This window comes from Notothenia rossii (assembly GCF_949606895.1).
Source record: "Notothenia rossii genome assembly, chromosome: 11".
NCBI lineage: Eukaryota > Metazoa > Chordata > Actinopteri > Perciformes > Nototheniidae > Notothenia > Notothenia rossii.
Window position 1 is genome coordinate 15,687,780 of NC_136910.1, and position 18,993 is coordinate 15,706,772.

Below are 18,993 nucleotides of genomic sequence, written 5' to 3' on the forward strand. Positions count from 1 at the left end.
AATGAAAACAACTTCAAAATAAAGGAATCCAATGTCAGATCGTGTCCTCTAGATGGGGCACTGGGGCAGTCCCTTTTATAATGCACGGTATATTGGCTGAAAACTCCAAAACATGCATTATCTGAGCTGAGGTGAATGGCCTCTCATACAGTTTGTGTGCAATAGAACCTCGGTCTACTTCACAGTAAAGGGAGCAAGAACGAAAGCTTTTTCATCCACAAAAAATCCTGTTTTAAATTGGAAAATTACTTTGAAGTGAGTCGGAGAGATCAGGAAACAGAAATTAGTCCTTTTCATGCCATTTATTTAATCTTAACCTCACCCCTAGATTCCACCGGGTCCGTCTGCGTCGCGTTACGGCCGCCTTACGGCGCGTTACGGCCCGTCCACACAGCGGCGTGCGTTGAAAGCTTCACCATTCACTTTGAATGGGGTGACGTCACTTTTCGCCGAACTGCATTGTGGGAAGCTCGATGCAAAAGTTGAGCAATGTTCAACTTTTGAAGCCTCTGCAGAAGCGTCAGCCAATCGAATCATATGCCAGTACAAGCTCTAGCCAATCAAACCGCTGCTTGCGTGTCAGGGGAGGGAGATTCATGTGATTGGTTGTTGGTCGAGTTTCAGACACGCCCGCCGGCAAGCTTCAACGCACGCCGCTGTGTGGACGGGCCGCTACGGCTGCGCCGTGGCGTTCGCAAAGATCGCGGCCACTCTAGTCAATTGGTGCTATTCCACCAGACGCGCCGCATTACGGCTGAGACGCGTCCCAGAAGCGTCTCGGCGCTGGGCTCTGCTCAAAATAGGATGCAAGTCTATTTTCGACGTGACGCGAGGCGCTGCAGAGGCGCCGGGCAGGAAGTGGAACGGTCAGAGCATCCGGCCCATCTCCAAAATAAACTAATTTTGCAGACCCTATCCCTCCGTAGTCTTTCAAATAGGAGGAGAAATGCCAGCGTTCTCCTCCGGTTTACAGGCACTGTGTAAATTATATATATAGAATAATTATGATTTATGATTATGATGAATGCATTTTTTTACCATTAAAATACAACAACACATCTTTGATTCTTGTCGTTTATAACTGGAATATTACATTTATTATTAACTTTGTCTGTACAAAGTAGCCTGTCCAGGAAATATGCCCAAATCAACATAAACTGCAAGCCGGCAGGCAAGACGCTCCGCCAATGAAATGCTCCTGAAACGCGCCCGGTAGGGTATGACGCCGGAGGAGGCCGGACCAAAACCGCGGCGCAGCCGTGACGCGACGGAGACGGACCCGGTGGAATCGAGGGGTCAGCCTCTGTGAGCCTCCATCTGAGTTGTTTCACAGCTGACAGATCAGACAGTAAAAAGTCTGTTTGAGTGACTTTTATTCATACGCTTCCGCTTATTTACAATCATTGTTTTCTTACTGCTGAATTGAATGACCGGTAATCAGGTTATTAGCAATACATATCGGCTGATTCCCATCGATCGGAGCATTCTTTCATTCATAAAAGGAAATGAGCACCTACAGGCCTCCTGTGTACCATAGATGAGGTTCTGCTGCACACTAGGCTACTGGTTTGCTATTGCATGGTTTGCACCTCTTTATTATCCAGTATAAAAAGCTTACATGTGTGCTTGAGGATTTACTGTATAAAGACCATCATTTACGTGTTTGCCCTTCAAAAGCTCTGCATCATTTGCTTTTTTTAAGCCGCTGCATCATGATGTCAAAGCTTCTTCTTGCTCCATCTGTGTATGGGTGTCTGTGTGTAAGAAAGAGAGCTTGATGGAGTGCTAAAGTCAGTGTTGTGGTGTACAGAGTGTGAAACCCTGACCTGTAAGACTCGAAGAGAAACGACGTGGTCACCTTCATTTTGAAACCGTTTGAAACGTGTGTATTTAAAAGCGTGTGTGTGTGTGTGTGTGTGTGTGTGTGTGTGTGTGTGTGTGTGTGTGTGTGTGTGTGTGTGTGTGTGTGTGTGTGTGTGTGTGTGTGTGTGTGTGTGTGTGTGTGTGTGTGTGTGTGTGTGTGTGTGTGTGTGTGTGTGTGTGTGTGTGTGTGTGTGTGTGTGTGTGTGTGTGTGTGTGTGTGTGTGTGTGTGTGTGTGTGTGTGTGTGTGACTCCTGGGGCCAGCGTGAAACACTCTTCCTGTAAAATACAGAATGACCTTTGAGTTCTTTAGGAGGCGAGCGGACCTGAGCTGCCTGACAGACTGTGAATGTGCACACGCGCTGTAGGATGTATGTTTGCATCTTGCACCAGCGCGGCCAGACAGCCTCTCTATGCCCTGCCTGTGTCTCTGTGCTGAGCTGCCAATCATCCAGTTCATCTTCTTCCTCATTAGCACACACGCACACGCACACGCACACGCACACACACTGGCTTGCTGCAGGCATGACGCACTTGATGAAACATGTCAGTATCTGTTATCTGGCCATGCTGGGAACGGCAGTAACATGCTAATCTTAAAAATGCTAATGTAAATATGGATATTTCTAGCTAATTTTGTCGGCTTACCTCATTCATCAGAAAATCAAAAGAAGTTGAAAATATGACTACATGTTGGGGGCCTTAAATCAAAATGGTAAACTATTAAAAATGATAACGAGGCATGGAGTATATACCAAAATGTCTGTTAATTTCTTTAAATTATTCCCAATCACTTCACCGTCAGTGTGGCTAGTTTTTAGTTCAAACAAAGTGAACATTGTGGGCAACGAAAGCTACATTTGAGTGCAGTAAATTAAAGTGCATATCAGTATAAATCAAAATCTCTTTACAAAAAGCGAGCGATTTGGATGAAAACCTCAATCATGATATATATTTCTTTATTATGAAGATCCATTTAAACAATACTTCATTTCATGGTACTAGGCAACTGTTTTCAAACATCCTGCCACACAGAAAAAAATGAGTAATTAACCAATAAATTACTGTACAACCGGAGAACAGCCCTTAACACATTTAGACAAAACTGACACAAGTCTCTTCTACTAAATGAGTTCTTTTTTTTTTCAACAACCTCTCCATTTTGTATGTGTCTTTCTGTCCAAAGACCACCCTTTGCAAGTATCTGATCACCCACATACGGTGTTTATCAATGTCGAGTACGCTTGCTTGGTAGCACATGTCTTCCGAGCGTCTTGCTTCAGAAGCGAGGCAAGAATAATTCCTATCCTCGGAAAACGAAGAGTGGAACAGGCGAGCAAGTGTGCAGGTGTGCGTCATATGAGAGGCCCCGCCTTACATTTTCTGCCACAGATTTGGGGAAATTGGTCTGTGCGCAAAGCATTGTGGGGATTTTAAGACCGCGGAGTCTTCACATGTGCAGCCTCGAAATTTCTCCAAACGAAGTACGCCGGGCTCGGTAGAATTCCAAGTATGCTGGACATTGGAACAGTACTTCGGCAGCACTCGATGACGTAGTATGCTTGAAATAGTGGCTCTGGAGCAGCTTTACTTGAGATTGAGAAACACCCATAGAATTTATGAAGCAGAAATTCTTCAAAAATGATTCTAAAGACACTGAGGATCAGAGCCAATGCGATTTGAAACCACCAAAAGCTTGACCTCACCTTTAGGTCAGATAACTGGTGGCAAAATGCAGAGATATTCTATAATTTATTATTTTCTTCATGCCTTTCCAGCATGGCCAAACTCACCCCTCCACCCCTCCAACTCTTGACACCCTCCCCCCCCCCCCCCTCCCTCTCCCTGCCTGCCCCACTCCCCCCCTGCTGTGCCTGGCTGCTCTTGTTTGACCTTTGCCCTCGCTTGCAGGTGGGCGGAGCAGGTGTCCAGAGTTGGCCAATAACAATCAGGGCGTCGCCCTCTGTGACACGCCCTCTTTGGGATTGGATAATGAGCAGGCTCCCGACAGCCGATTCGCCGGTGAGTGGCAACCTCTCGAACATGGACCAATGAGAGCTGAGGACTAGGCATGGGAGTGAGGAAGATGAGGGGGAGGGTAATAAGAGAGAAAGAGTGCATGAGTAAAAAGCAATGCTTTTTGACACATTAGCTTGCTTTGCTAACATGCTAATGCATTATAAAACTACATAGAAACAAGAAAATTGTGTTTTAATTAGCAGGAGTTAGCGACCAAGACTAGCATCTCTGCTTAGCATGAAGATCTGGAGCCTTCCTTCTTCTCTTCATCCCTACCCTATTTGGTGTTGTGTTGCTTCATTGCTTCTTCAGCACCGGTTAGCTGAGCACTCTTCCCCTGCTTTAGCCAGAGCCCTTGTGTTTGTGTGTGTGCGTGTATCTTATTATGTGTCTGAAAAAAGCTTTCTGCATGCTGTGTTTACAGTCTGTTTGAGTGTGAGAGAGTTAAGAGTCTGGTCCATCCCAGAGTTTGAAGTTCATGTCAGCGTCTGCCAGCTTCCGAGCCGCTTCGCCAAACATCTGCAACTCATTCTCACAGCCCTCCATCTTCCCTCCATCCTCTCCTTATCCTCCACCCTGCTTTGTAACACTCGGCAGGTTGCTGCGATGAGAGCTAAAGGTGCCAATTTTCTTGTTGATTTACTATTTTCTAAACAGTTGAGGTCAAACTTGCTTCACAGCCTTTAGCTCTGCATCCTTCTGGTAGTGCTGAGACTCCAAAACCCTGATTTACCTTCACCCCCTTGAACCTAACACCCCCCATTGGTTCTTTATGGTGGATGGTGTGACATGTTTTCTCTTTCTGTGTCGTAAAAGTGTGTTGTTATCTCTTTGTTTCTCTTCCTTTCCCCTCTGTCATTCTTCACATCTTTTGCTGTCCTGGACATTTTCTTCCCCATCTCTCTCCTCTCCTTGTCTTTCTCTTCCTTCTTTCGCCTTCTTTTGGATGGACAGATGAGGAGTCGTGCCCAGTGCACATTGAGGACTAGGTATGGAGTTATGGCTAGATGCTAGAACAGACACCAGGGGGATACTTCGTAGATTGCATGCACCATAACAATCATCCTCTTGTTGTGTGTTTACCAGTTCATCACAATACCGTTTTAATCAGTAATCAAATATCTTCTGATGCAGTTTCTCTTTATTAGTCCAGCATGTATCTCTCCTCATCACAGCCTAGACCTTATATGATATTTTCTCATACCTTCAATTTGCACAGTAATAGTTGAGCTGAGGCAGCTTTCATTGCCGATGCTATTCATTATTCATATCCTCCGTGGTCGAGACATACAACTATCAATAATTAATTTGATCCCCTGGCTGATATTCACTGTTATTCAGTTCTTGTTGGTCGGTGAGCCTTTGAGATGCCTCCAACTACAGTTACAGGCCTGGAGGACTGCAGTGTGACACGGTGGGGTTGAAAAGGGATTCATAGTTGAACATCATTTGTATATAATTTGTGTGTGTTTTAGTGCATTTTCTCTGTGTAATAAGGCTATTAAAGTAAGGCTTTAGCCTACATCTACTTCAGTCAGATTAAGTTTGCTTGACTGCGTCACTATTTAAAAAAAAAAAAGAAGGAAGGTAGGTTTTTTAATTCAACCTGAAAATGCAGATGTAAGAAATTGGATGAAAACGTATTGGCATGATAATAAACCAAATGAGTAAACAATATAGTGAGACAGTACTCTGCTAGGTAAGGCTGCATCAAACAATACTTTGAGTTAACAATGAATCTGCCCATTATATTTAGGATTAACCAATCAATAGTGAAAGATGTCCTTCTTGTCCAAGGTTATATATTATGTTTAATATGATATAAAATATATAAAAGCAGGACATCTCCACATTTAAGAGGCTGAAAGCAGCATGTTATGCCAGTTTGGTATGGGACATTACTTTAAGTATTAATTGATCAATAAAGGTGGGTTTTACATTCCTGTCAGTGTGTTTGAATTTTGCAACATAACCCTCTTCTGTGTCTTCGTCTCCTTCTCTCCTTCAGGTCTGATGTACCTCGGAGGCTACAGGCCTGTTTTGGAGCCCCCCGCCCACCACACCTCCACCAGCAACATCAACATGGAGGAGCAGGGGGCTGAGAACCGGGACGGCCAGAGTCCCAAACATCCCCGCCGCGGACCACTCATTGTGTAACATACTCTAACACACAAGGAAACACAGACTTCTCCGTCCAGTCTCAGCTTACCCTGCCATAGTGCTGCATTGCTGGATATTGTCCTGCAGGGAACCCCCCCCACCCCCCTATACCAACTGTCTTGATTGTCGCTGCTGGCACTTAAACTCCTCCCGAGCAGAAAGAGGAGGAAAGAGGAACAGAAGGGCATCACATGTCGTCTGTGCACTTTTAGCTCAACATTATTGTTTCGTTTTTGTTGTGTTTAGCCCATTGCTATGTTATTATTTATTACCTGTAGGTCTAACCAATGAGAGCTGTGTATTCTGACACTATCTCTAAAAATTACATGCTGCTCCTCTCCTCTCCTTTCCTCTCCTCTCTTACAAGCCAAACAGTCAGGGGCTACTGTGATCGGCAATCTGATTTATTACTGATGTACTTCTTCTTCTCTCTTATAAACTGTATGTTGAACAAGTGTTTGTACACTACTTTAAAGTCAGCACACACCGGACTACCTTACCTTGGCAAACTAAAACGTGCTGACTCGTCTCTTCGGATCAGGGAGCGCCCGTCTCCACTTCGCATGCAACCTCTGCAGATGTTTCTCTTTTCCCGCCATTATTTTCCAAACAGCCTTGGACTTGTAAGGTGGCAGAGGAGCCAGGAAATGGCGGCCAAAATGAACAGAAATGGACTGAAAATAAAGGAAAAAAACACAGAATGTAAGACGATGAACGTTGATCTCTTAGAAGGGGAAAGTACATGACATTTAAATTGTCATCTCAACTGGAATTCAACGTGAACTTTGAACCCCTAAGCTGGTTCTATAAACACAAACACACCAACTGCACCAAACTCTCTTTCTTCAGCTCCCTCTAAGCATGTCAGTATTATCATAGTGCAACTGGAATCCAACAAGAACCACCAAGCAATACCGATGCCGGAGCTGCATCTCATGTGCAGTTCAAACTGGCCCGTTGCATTCAAATCCAGACATTTCAATGTGTCTAATTCTATGTTTAATCTTTTTTTTGCCATTGGGAAGGGATTTATTGTGAGGAAAACATGATACGGTGAATTTGAGAACCTAAACGTGAGATTTAGGCCACACTGTTAGCTGGCATTTTGTTCATATTAACATAATCTCTACGAGCCCCTTTCTCCTCGTTTGTGAAGCCTTTAGCTGTTTGTTTTGTAAAACTTTAATGTATAGCTCACAAGTTGTCGATGTTCTCCGTTCCCGTAATTTTAATTTGTTGCAAAACACTGTGTCGTTTACTAGAATGTGGATGAAAACATGTGAAAATGTGTTAAGGTTTTACACACTCGCATAACAAAAAACTGAAAAAGCGACAATATCAACATTTAATGCACTATTATCTGTTTCCTAGACAACACACTTTGTGGTGCATGAGGCGATAGAGTAAGCATGTTAGTCTAGGTCCGCCTGCACCCATATAGAAGACTGGATGATGGATCGCTGCACACACATAAAGCCGGACCATATCCCTCTGCAGTGTTATCGGTTTCAGGAGCCCTACTCCCTCGACCCGGACTGTTAGGTCAGGAGGACTGCATTAGTATATCCAAGCTGCAACCAGTCATGTGATCACAGATCGAATGTGTAGATGAAGCTGTTCTCTGGCACCAGTCACAGTATGATATCAAAGGAATGGGTCCAAATCTGCAAGACCCCCACTTTTCTAGAACTATGGGTGAAAATGTCAAAGAAAACATCAAACGGACAATAAAGTTTTTGCAACTAAACAGTCCCTGAGTCATTTCATTTTAAATGGTTGGAGATTCATCAATCTGTGCAGTTATTTGCTCTGGGATTTGTCCTGCCATGGAAAATTCCTTTCTGCCTCATACAATCATTTTTCAAACTCAGCTCTGCAGCATTTTCCCACCAATGAGCTCAATTTGTATTTTGTCACTAGCAGGCTTGGAATTTCGTCATTTTAGGGGCAAGGCCATTTGGCCTTTGGTGTCACACATTTTTTCAGGGCGCAAAGGCCACATGCCAGGGCACAAAGGCCATTGAGGGAAACATTTGGATTTGGAGCTTACAAAATAAATAACTTCACTTTCTGATAAGAAAAACAAATCACTGTTTTAATATCAATAATGTCAAACATTATATCATCATATAGGCCTATGCCTCCTTAGTATTACCGTATATAAAATAAAATACTTTACTTTCAATAATTAGTGTTTGGGATGTTTTCCATCTACTTCTCCCATTCACAAAATCAAATCAAAACATCTAAAATTATATTAATATGTAACAAATATATTCAATTTCAGAGCAGAAGAAACAGCCTTCAAGGGTCAAACTCTGCACATACATTGTGTGTGTGTGTGTGTGTGTGTGTGTGTTTGTGTGTGTGTGTGTGTGTGTGTGTGTGTGTGTGTGTGTGTGTGTGTGTGTGTGTGTGTGTGTGTGTGTGTGTGTGTGTGCTCACAGCTCTGGACAAAAGTTAAACATGTACAAAGACTGTCATGGCGAATACAATCGCTGCTTTAATTCTGTCTTTAGGACGTTGTTGTGAGCGTGGACGGAGCAGCTACAGGTTAGTTTAGCCTGATTGATCCATTCAGAAAACACGCATTTTAAAAGGTTTTTCGCTTGCCGTCTTGTCTGCAGACTTGGCAAAGCATTAATTCATGTTTTTTACTAACCGGTATCAGTATGTAGTTACTTCAGCATCATTTTGAAACATGTATTACAATTAAATCAGGGTAAAATAGGTTAATTTTGTCGTAGTTGGTTTCCTCCACAGTATTTACATTGAAATAAGCCCCGCCCCCTCTCCAGCGCGTCCTGTTTGATTGACAGGAGTAAACACAGTTGACAGCCGCGGTGAAACTCCAGCGGTTAGAGCGATGAGAATGTTCGCATCGCGTCCGTTGTGAACGCAGCATAATGCAGTTATGAAAACACTGTTCTGACGCTTTTAAAGCAACTTCGAGATTTGTTCCCGCGGCTGAGGAGGAGGCTGTCGGGCCCCTACAGGCATGTCTGACGGAACAATCACAGCAGAGCAATCGCTCTGATCCACAGACACGGGACTATCCTACTGCGCGCACCAATATGACTTCACTAGCGTTGTTTACACGGCATGTCTGACGGAACAATCACAGCAGAGCAATCGCTCTGATCCACAGGCACGGGACTATCCTACTGCGCGCACTAGTATGACTTCACTAGCGTTGTTTACATTGGAACTTTTGACAGGGGCACAAAGGCCACTTTGGCCGTGAATTGCATTTTTTTTCACAGGGCATCACGGCCAAAGTGCGGGGCAACGACGGCCATGGCCGTCGTGGCCGTCGTGAAATTCCCACCCTGGTCACTAGTAAAAATAACTTATTTGGACTCGAAATCACCACCCTTCCCAAAGATGGAAAGACATCTGTCCTACGTAGCTTTATTTGCAATTTAACATTGTTTATTTAGTTCCCCCCCTCCCTTATATCTATTATACTCTGTTTGTCCTGCACAGATGTATCTTCTATACAAAATGTGTCTCTTAATTTGCATAATTTTCATCCAACTTTCAGTTCCCAAACTTTATTTTCAAAATGACACAGACATAACACATAATAGAAAGAACCCAGTATAAAACAAGAAGAAAAACAATGGAAACTGTTTGTTGTAGCTGCAGTAATGACTCTGTTTATGTAACCAATAGAGCATGGGCGTGAGAATGTCTCTGTGTTTATTGTGAAAAGATCCACTCACAGAGAACGATCTCTGACCCTGTAGTTTCCCCTCAGCTTGTTTGAGCACCATGCAGCTCCTTTTTTCGGTTTGACAGCCGCAGCTCTACTGTTCTTCACTCTATGCTTCTCAAAAGCGTGGAATTAGGCCACAGCAGACCAGTTTTCAGTAAACTTCCTCTTAAGCACCAACCGGCCTACACAAACAACTCTTTCACTTCAAAAGGTAATAATATGTCGCTGTTGTGTTTAATTTGTGTTGCACTGCCCCCAAGTGTACAAACAAAATTAGCTTTAAACATGACACAGACATGTCCATTACCATGCCCTTATGTTGTGTTCGGGTCTCCCTTGACCCGTTTCAAGTTCAAATTATATAATAACTACGCTCTAGTTTTTTTTTCTACCGGAACAAGGCTTAATGATATCCTCCACAGCAGCTATATAAAACAGATTTTTTACAATTTTAGCCAAATCGGAAGGTCTCTTATCTAGTCTATAATTTGATGTTCGGGTCTGGGGAGTCCCAGCAGAATTGTTGTGGGTGACTCGGGGTCATATTTGGCCCAATCAAGATTCATCTTTGACTTTAGACACCCCACCCCTTCATCCACTGTAACAATAATTTTTTTCGCAACATGCACCTGGTCTCCACTTCCTCTGACCCCCCTCCCCCCACGGGACCTCAAACTTTCACAAAGATTATGACACTAACGCTTGAACCTGAATACAGTACACACATGCACGTGTGCAATATGTGGTGTAATGTGTTTTGGGGCCATCAAATAAAATGACAACAGGATTGTACGGTTATAAATGCATAATAAGTTATGATGTAACAATATTGGATGATAGTAATTATTTTTGGAGTGTTTTGGACTGAGATAAATCATGGGTCAACATTGACCCGCGAACACCATGAAAGATAACAGCTTTCGAACACAACACAAAGGTTAAATACTTTACATGTTCTTCAGATTTAGAGATAGACACTATAGTTAGTCTCTCGTTTTAATTCACTATTCCTATACAGTGTGCCATTTTTTCAGTTTATTGCAACAATAAGGTTTGCATGCAACATAACAAAAATATCATCAGAAATTAAAATATTTTCAGAACTCGTTTGCTACTCAGTTGACAGAAAATTCATCCAATAATGTACCAATAATTATTCATTTAGGGAATACAAAAATAGGATAAACATTGAATGGGATTTAAAACCCATTATTATTGTTCAGAAATATTGAATAATGAAAAAGAAAATCATTAGTTGTTCATAAACTTCAGTGAAATAACGTCAGTCCATTAAGATGAGCATTTTTGCATTTGCAAAGTCACTTACTTTTCAAAATAAGACATCTTCCATGAATAATAAAGCAGCTTTAATGCTTTGGTGAGCCTGACAGCGGGAAGTCAACTAGAACAAGTAGCTTTAAATGGCTGCAATGTTCTGAATGTAATTACCACTTCCTTCTGGTTATCAAGTTCCCCTCTAATTGAATTGTACTTTCTCATTTGACGTGGGCTGCTCTGCAAGTGTTGCAGTAGAAATCTGTTTTGCAACTGTGTGCACTCACATAACTATCCGTTAGTCACCTGTGTCAAATAAATTTCTGTAAATCCACATTATGTGTCCTTTCAGATGGATGAATCCTCCACACATGCCTTCCCCGTGGTTTATTGTTACCTTCAATTTCACCTGACTCGAGGCTCAAACCAAGACCTGATGATGCTGCATTGTGGGAGGGGTTTTTCACTTCAGGCAGGGGTCAGTCCTTCAGCCCAGCCCGTGTCCGCTCAAAGTCTCTGGTCTCATAGCAGGAGCACACACACGGCTGCAGACATGATGCACGTTGCTTTTCTCCTCCTGATCGTCTTCACAGGTAGGACTTTGTGCTGCATTAGCATGTTTATGTGTTTTACCTCCAAAAAGTTTCTCAAATATTATTGTTTCCTCATTTGACATCAAAGTGTCAAATGATGAACTTTAGTATAACATTCTCCATCAGTCTAGCTCTGCTTGTATCGGATATATAAACTGTGAGGAAGTGGAGCCTGTGCTTATGGTCAAAGCCATTTCATATCATACTGACATTTTAATTGTTAATCTTGAAGCAAAAAGGTTCAACTTTGGTCAAACTCAAAGCCATGACTTATTTGGTTTCTTTCTTAACTTTGCTGTTAGAAAAAAAATAACATACTGTTCTTGAAAGGAAGTAAATAATGCTTAATTTAAAGAAGGTAATTTTCTTAATGAACCAAGAAACCAAAAGCACTCTATTTATCGAAGCATACATTTCAATAGTGAATATAAGTGTAATTTAATCTTTAAGCTATCTCAACAAGTAACTACAGAATTATCAACAGTTTGTTAAATAAAAGAGTTGGGAGGTGAAGAGATATCCATAACTGCACAACAGTGTACATTTATTATTTGCTGGTCAATTTACACAGTATTATCATATATTTATTACACACTTTTGTCCATCCAGCATTTTTATCATCAGCAACAATAATTGCTACACACAGACATTGCAAAAACATGAACAAATAACAATCAATAATTATAAATTAAATTAAATATATATATATGAAAAAAACGTATTTATTTTTGATGAAAGATTAAATACCAAACTGCTCTCCGTTGTACTGCAGGCGGGTCGTCCTCTGAGAAAGTGTGCAGTTACCATGATGTAGTGGACTACCTGAACCTCACCACCAATAGCGGCGTGTATAAACTGACCCGGCCCGTGCTGAACTACAAACACCCAACCGTGGTGCAGCTGGACATCATCCTCTATGCCATCCTGGCTGTGGTAGGTGTATGATTCACCTGTTAAATGTTGCCATGCATATGATCTGTCCTGACTTATGTGTGTGTGTTATTCCCAGATTGAGAAGACACAAACTTTTATTCCTTTCGTCTGGGCAACAATGGTGAGTTTTTACTATTTAAACGCAAAATCTCTCTTTCTGATCACCTCAGGCAACACTGGTTGGTTAGCTGTTGTTTTATTAAAACGGTCTTATTTTTCTGGTCATACACCTTTAATTTACTGCAGACGTGGAACAATGAACGCATCAAATGGGACCCCGATCAGTTTTGTGGAATAAATTCGATTTCAGTTCCAAGAGAAATGCTCTGGATGCCAGACCTGTTCATCTATGAGATGTGAGCCTACAACACACACAGGTTCAAACTGGTGCTTATGAATAGAGAAATAAAAAAGAAAGACATAAGCAGTGACACAAAAACAGGCTTTAAGTTTGAGAAAGCAAAGTAAAAAAATTAGCGCAAAGTATTTTGAATAATTGTATTTAATGCAGTGAATGGAAATTCTTGATAGAGAATGGGAGTTTTTTCTTTCTTCACGTGCATTCTGTAATTGAATACTTTGATATTTGCTGATGCTACAGACCCTGTGTGCTCACTATAATGAATGTACACACCAGTTCTCTTTATTGTGAAGAGCAAGCACATTAACCTGTAAAGGAGCTTCATCCTCTATTCACTCTGCTTATCTGGAACAGTTTACAGTTCTTCAAACATGACTTGTGTTTGTGTGTCAGGATACAAAAGGATGACTCCCCTCTGAATCCGTACATGTACGTGTTGAACGATGGGACAGTCACCTGTGAAGAGGACCTGAGGGTGGTCAGCACCTGCAGGATGGACGTCCATAAGTTCCCCTTCGACACACAGAAGTGCACCATCTCCATTGGGTCTGCGATACACTGCGGTGAGGAGGGGGAGTGTGTGTGGCTGCCTCGGGTTACTTTGTTTGGCTTGTTCTCTGAAAAGTACTCCCTCCCTCTCTCCTCAGTTGATGAGCTCCGTATCTTCCCTTTCTCCAACGCGTCTCGAGCCACCCAGTTTTCCCGAGAGGTGATGAAGTCTCAGGGGGAGTGGGAGTTCCTCGATCTGTCCATCTCCAGCCACAACTTCACCTTCGGCATTAAACAGTGGGAACAGCTCATATACACTGTGAGTTTATACAGAATATATATTATATAAAATGTTGTCCTATCGTAGGCTCTGAGACAAATGTAAGCATATAACCAGACGAGCCGAGACAGTATTTACAGAGGAAAATGTAGAGAAATTGTCATTTGAAATAAACCATGAGTGGTAGGAATATGCCTACACTGTATGTAATATGAGCTGTGTGAACAGTGTTAATCGTATTAACATATGCTTAGATTAATACGATATGAACACATTGAGCGTAGGTGTAATTACAGGAGATGCTAATTGGTTATATAATGCACTATGTAGCTGGAGGTATGATGTGAGAAGGGTGAATGCATTTATTTCTATTTTGTGTTCTTGAATAGGTTAAATTATGTTTTTGTGCGCACAAGTAAATGACATCAAATATTCACAAGTCAGTTTTACGAATTTCTGACCAGGGACATTATTCACACTGTCAAGTTACATAAAACAAGTTACTGTAAAAATTATGTGAGTATCCAAGTGCCTTGAGAGGCAGCAGCAGCAGCTACACATTTTTTAACGTTGTTTTTTGTCTCGTCCATCCATTCTCCTTTTTGTGATAACTCTTTAAAGGGTATTTCATCAGATTTGGAATTGTCCACTTTGACTCAAGGATGAATTTCTAAATCCAGAGATGTCAAAATGTCCTGTTGATCACCATGACCCTTTTTCCTAGTTCACCATGAAGAGGAGGCCCCTCCTCCACGTCATCAACTTCCTGTTACCCATCCTGTTCTTCCTGAGTCTGGACATCGCCTCCTTCTTCATCGCAGACCATCGAGGAGAGAAGCTGGGCTTCAAAGTGACCGTGCTGCTGGCCATCTCCGTCCTGCTGCTCATCCTGAATGACATCCTTCCCTCCATGTCCAACAAGACTCCTCTCATAGGTACTGACTGACACTTTGAGGGTGTATTGTTCACTGGATTGTGAATTAAACAGCATTACTTGTTATTGTCTGTTTCATCCTTTCAGCGACCTACTGCATTGTGATCTTTGCTATGATGCTGCTCAGCCTGCTGGAGACGATTCTGGTAACGTATCTCATGGAGAAAGACTCTGCTTCCTACGAGAAGCTCAGGCTGAAGAACAACTTGGAGGAACAACAGGAGAAAGTCAATAACTGTAACACAGGTAAGACCCAGATAACCAAATAATTGAGTGATCCACAAACTTAACAGTTTGAAAACAATTCTACTAGTGATGTTAGTTTAAATCACATAATACTTTTGATCATATCTTTTCACACAAATCACATTCATTTTTCAAACACAAAGACATACACTCTCCAGTTTTTTCATCATAATAATTGTACTTTCTTTTTAGAGGAGAAAAGAGAAAACTGCTGTCCATGCATCTGCAAAGTGTCTGACAGTGAGAAACAACATGAGCTGCTGCCGGTGGCTGAAGTGGTAAAGCACTATAGTTGATCAAATTAAGCAATAAGTAATCATGATCAAGACAAGTGGACATAATCATGTAGTTTCTCTTGCATCTATGCAGGATCTTATGTCTTTTAATACTAAAACTTGTGACCTAAAGATCCACTGATGACAGGAAAATGTCCGATCTGTGGGAGCAATTAGGAAACTGAAAATGTTTATGAAATAGATACATAAAAAAACCATGGCACCCAACTGGAGAATCAACACCATTGTTTATACCAATAAACCAACTCTGACAATAGTGGATGGAGGAATGCATTCATTCCCATTTTCTCTATCCAGTTTTCTTAAAATTATCATGAAAACACATGTTTTACATTACACTATTAAACCTGTGTTTATCCTGTGTGATAACATGCACTTTGTCCACCCTGCTGGTAGTACATTACCATGAAACCACTCTAACATGACTCTGGGACTCCTGCAGGTTAACAACAGCATTCAGTGGCGAGAGTCTCACGTGTTGCTGCTGATCCTGGAGGAGCTGAAGGAGCTGCAGCACACTCTGAATCTACACCTGAACTGCAGACACCAAGTGGGGAAGTGCGGCCAATGGGCGGCAAGAATCAACAGAGCTTTCTTCCTTTTCTATCTCACTGCTGTGTCACTGTTTCTATCCCTCCTCTTCATCGAGTGGAACAGACAAGAAAAATAACACTTTGTAATACCATAGATTTCTGTGTTTTACCCTTATTTCCACAATTGTCGTGCTCTTATAAAATCACACATTCTGTATTTATAGTATCACTTTGTCATATCTATTTTATGTAGTTCAAATTAGATGACTTTTCCCAGTTTGAAAGTAAAGTTACATGATTCTGTAAATGTGTCTCGCAAAGAATTATACTGTTGTTAAAAGCTTAATACATTTTTACCAGTTGCTCAGTTTAAGGCATGGACTTTAAATAGGGCTGTAAACTAAAGAAAGCGTGAAAGTAAAATCTACATTTTTGAATTTTGATTCAAACAATGGCTGCTTTAAACCTTCTGGAATCATAAGCTGTGTCTCAATTTGGATACATGTATAACTTGCTTCATTCACTGGTAGCCCATTATAAATGCACCATCATAGTGCATTTTGCCATACTTGTGTACTCAAAGCAGCAAATGTCAGTACATAAAGTAAATGTGCAAATTGAGACTCAGCATTCGACAATGAAATATCAATTTGTAAGCTATAATAGATGTTTATTAGGACCTGTAAATGTCTTAAAATGGAAAGAATAAAGTAATTGAATCTAAATACACAGATGTATTTAGCGTTCTTTGATTGGCTGCTGCGCCCTAATTAGTTTCCCCTGTTCCTCTTTAGCCCTGCTGTCACCAAACCTCTGCCCACCTGTCCCCACCCCCACGTCACTCACTACCTAAATGTATTAATGAAAGTGCAGCTGTGTCCGGTGATGCACCTCGATGTAGTCACCACAGTCACAAGGGCAACCGATGTAAGAGAATAAAGAGAGACTTTACAGTCTCCAATTCCATCCATCACGGACATCCTTTTTTTTTTTAACTCAGAGCAATGGATCTTACTCCCATGTCCTGTTTGTCTACTTTTACCTCACAGCCCATCTGTCACTCCGACACTTTAAACTAATCATGGCCGTCCCCACCAGCCTGATATCCTTTATGTTATAAATGCAATCAGAAAGGAGGGTGTTAAATAATAAGAGCCGACAAAATTATGTGCACACTCATCGCTCAGAAGTCCCCTCAGGACATTGTTTCAGCACATCGAATCACAGTGGATATTTTTTTCATCATGCTCGCAGGCAATGTTGGCACATCAATCACTTTAGTCCAGACTGAAATATCTCAACTGTAGACCTTATCACAGCAGACAATTTGACTTTTCAAAGCAGCACAACATATTATAGATAATGACATAAGTGATGGCTCACTTTTGTTGCCTCATTACACCACTTGTTTTGTTTCAGCCTCTATAACTATAACGGGAAGACACTATGAAAACTGGTTTCAGTGTTAGCAGCAGCTTTACAGCAGTCAAGAAACACTTATTTTTAAAGTGAAACTGCTTCATTAATTGTTTTCAACTGTTTTAATTAGTTTTTTTGTTTTGGAGAGGAAGATACCTTTGCCTTCAATTCTGCCCCAGGTAAGAAATAGTCTAACCGGCAGAAGCAGACTGTTGGTGAGTAAAACAATACCCATGGTCTTACATTAGTTCATGGTGCCACCAAACGTTGTCTTTTATTTTTGTATGGATTGAGAAATCCCTTTTGCTATCAAAATAACATATTTTGTATTTAACCATAGGGTGGTCACATCACAATAACATAATCTAGAGGGAATGTGCAAACCAATTATTGTTTTTGATTCATTTTAGGACCTCACAGAACTCCCAGTGTGGCCGTCGACTATTCATAAAACAAATTGAAAGGAACAAAGTTATAGCTAATTAGTCAAATGGGAAAAAAATAATTACTCTATCACTATTAATGTTCTTAGGTTTACATGATTAATAGAAAAAGAGTATGATAAGCATAAAAGAGAACTTTGTATCCAATCATTTCATTATGCCCTAATCATTAATCAGACACTTCCTAAAAAACATTCCTTTATTTGACATCATCAATCTGATCATGCTTCCTGATCCTTTCTTGAATGATTACACTAACAGGAAATAAAAAAAATACTGTATCCATCAAGTCATTTAATAGTTCTAATGTGTACCTGACTTCTTTCACCAGATTTCCCCCCAACAGCATCCTCTGGCTGAGTATGTGTGCCGCCACAAGAGGGTGAGCTCATCCTTTTCTTATGCTTTGGATTCTCAATATCTCCTTAAATGTCACCTATTATGCAAAATCCACTTTTTCATGTTTTTTATACATAAATATGTGTCCCCTCTGTGTAAAGAGATTCTGAAAGTTCCAGGAACAAAGATTATTTCTCTTTTTCTCCTGATCCATTTATATAAAAACCTGTCTGAAAATGGTCTGATCAGATTTTGGCCACTTTATGATGTCATAACGTTGTTTTGGCTTGTGTAACCATTAGCCAATCACCAACCAAGGTAACAACCCCCACCTTATCACCTGAATCTCCTCCTAAAGCACCATTGTGTTCTTTTTAACCAAATATCTCTCAGAGGGGTGTGGGGAAGGGCTCCTTATTTTCATCTAAAGTAACAGACAGAGAATCAGCACTTTTGAAACAGGGCTGAAACACACTTCAGAGACATGTATATATGTATATATAGGTATATCTGACACCTATAATATATTGATGAAATATATATATTGATGAAAAACAGTATAATAGGGGACCTTTAAATGTTCTGTTTCTTCAAATGCGATGATTATAAATCTGATAGTTAAGCAGTGATTTCACTTTGAAGGTAGCTCCAGAACTTTACTCTTATTTGAAGATCACAAAAATAAAAACCAACATGTATTTTTATGAAAAGTGTTATCTTGAATTAAGTGTATTCAAATGCCCTTTTCAAACAAATGGTAACAGATATTTTAAAACATTATCATCAAGTGTATATAATGTTATCAATAGTACTAACTTTATACTAAATTAGGTGCTACTGACTTGTATGTATATGTATTTGTATATGTATTACATTGTCTGGAGTATGCAAAGTGTTTATTAGTCACTTACTTACTTAAAAATCATAACAGTCCACTTTAGTTTCCAGACTCTTTTTCCTCTATGAGAACACAGATGAATTCTGGGGCGACCACTGTGGGAGGGACCACGTCTGGCTGTCATAATAATGTGACACATCAGCATCATCCGGTATGTGGGAGACTTGGGGACATTTCCAGACAGTACTGAGAGGAC

At 41.0% G+C, this 18,993-nt stretch overlaps 2 protein-coding genes across 8 annotated transcripts in view; both read left to right on the plus strand.

Annotated features, from left to right (window-relative positions):
- rnf157 (ring finger protein 157) overlaps nt 1-7,787 on the plus strand; it is a 33,527-nt gene extending 25,740 nt beyond the window's left edge. For 4 of the 7 annotated variants that reach the window (XM_079658844.1, XM_079658849.1, XM_079658845.1 and 1 more), the window contains exons 18-19: nt 3,773-3,883; nt 5,889-7,787. In XM_079658844.1, the coding sequence (XP_079514970.1) occupies nt 3,773-3,883; nt 5,889-6,037 (260 nt within the window). In that variant the 3' untranslated portion in view covers nt 6,038-7,787. Of the gene's footprint in view, nt 1-3,772; nt 3,884-4,834; nt 4,870-5,888 lie in introns of all 7 variants that reach the window. The other 3 variants (XM_079658847.1, XM_079658850.1, XM_079658846.1) reach the window with 3 other exon arrangements.
- A 2,114-nt stretch (nt 7,788-9,901) lies between these two features.
- Nucleotides 9,902-16,332, plus strand: LOC307024448 (5-hydroxytryptamine receptor 3C-like). The gene is made up of 11 exons (XM_079658557.1): nt 9,902-9,969; nt 11,386-11,626; nt 12,399-12,559; nt 12,636-12,680; nt 12,806-12,915; nt 13,314-13,483; nt 13,568-13,728; nt 14,414-14,624; nt 14,711-14,869; nt 15,062-15,147; nt 15,608-16,332. The coding sequence occupies exons 2-11, from the start codon at nt 11,386-11,388 to the stop codon at nt 15,833-15,835; spliced, it is 1,572 nt and encodes a 523-aa protein (XP_079514683.1). The 5' UTR covers nt 9,902-9,969; the 3' UTR covers nt 15,836-16,332.
- The last annotated feature ends 2,661 nt before the right edge of the window (nt 16,333-18,993 follow it).

Coding starts and splice junctions, on each gene's coding strand:
- LOC307024448 (XM_079658557.1), top strand. CDS start 11,386: ATGGATGAATCCTCCACACATGCCTTCCCCGTGGTTTATTGTTACCTT. Junction 12,560..12,635: donor TCTATGCCATCCTGGCTGTG/GTAGGTGTATGA, acceptor TGTTATTCCCAG/ATTGAGAAGACACAAACTTT. Junction 13,484..13,567: donor TGGGTCTGCGATACACTGCG/GTGAGGAGGGGG, acceptor CTCTCTCCTCAG/TTGATGAGCTCCGTATCTTC.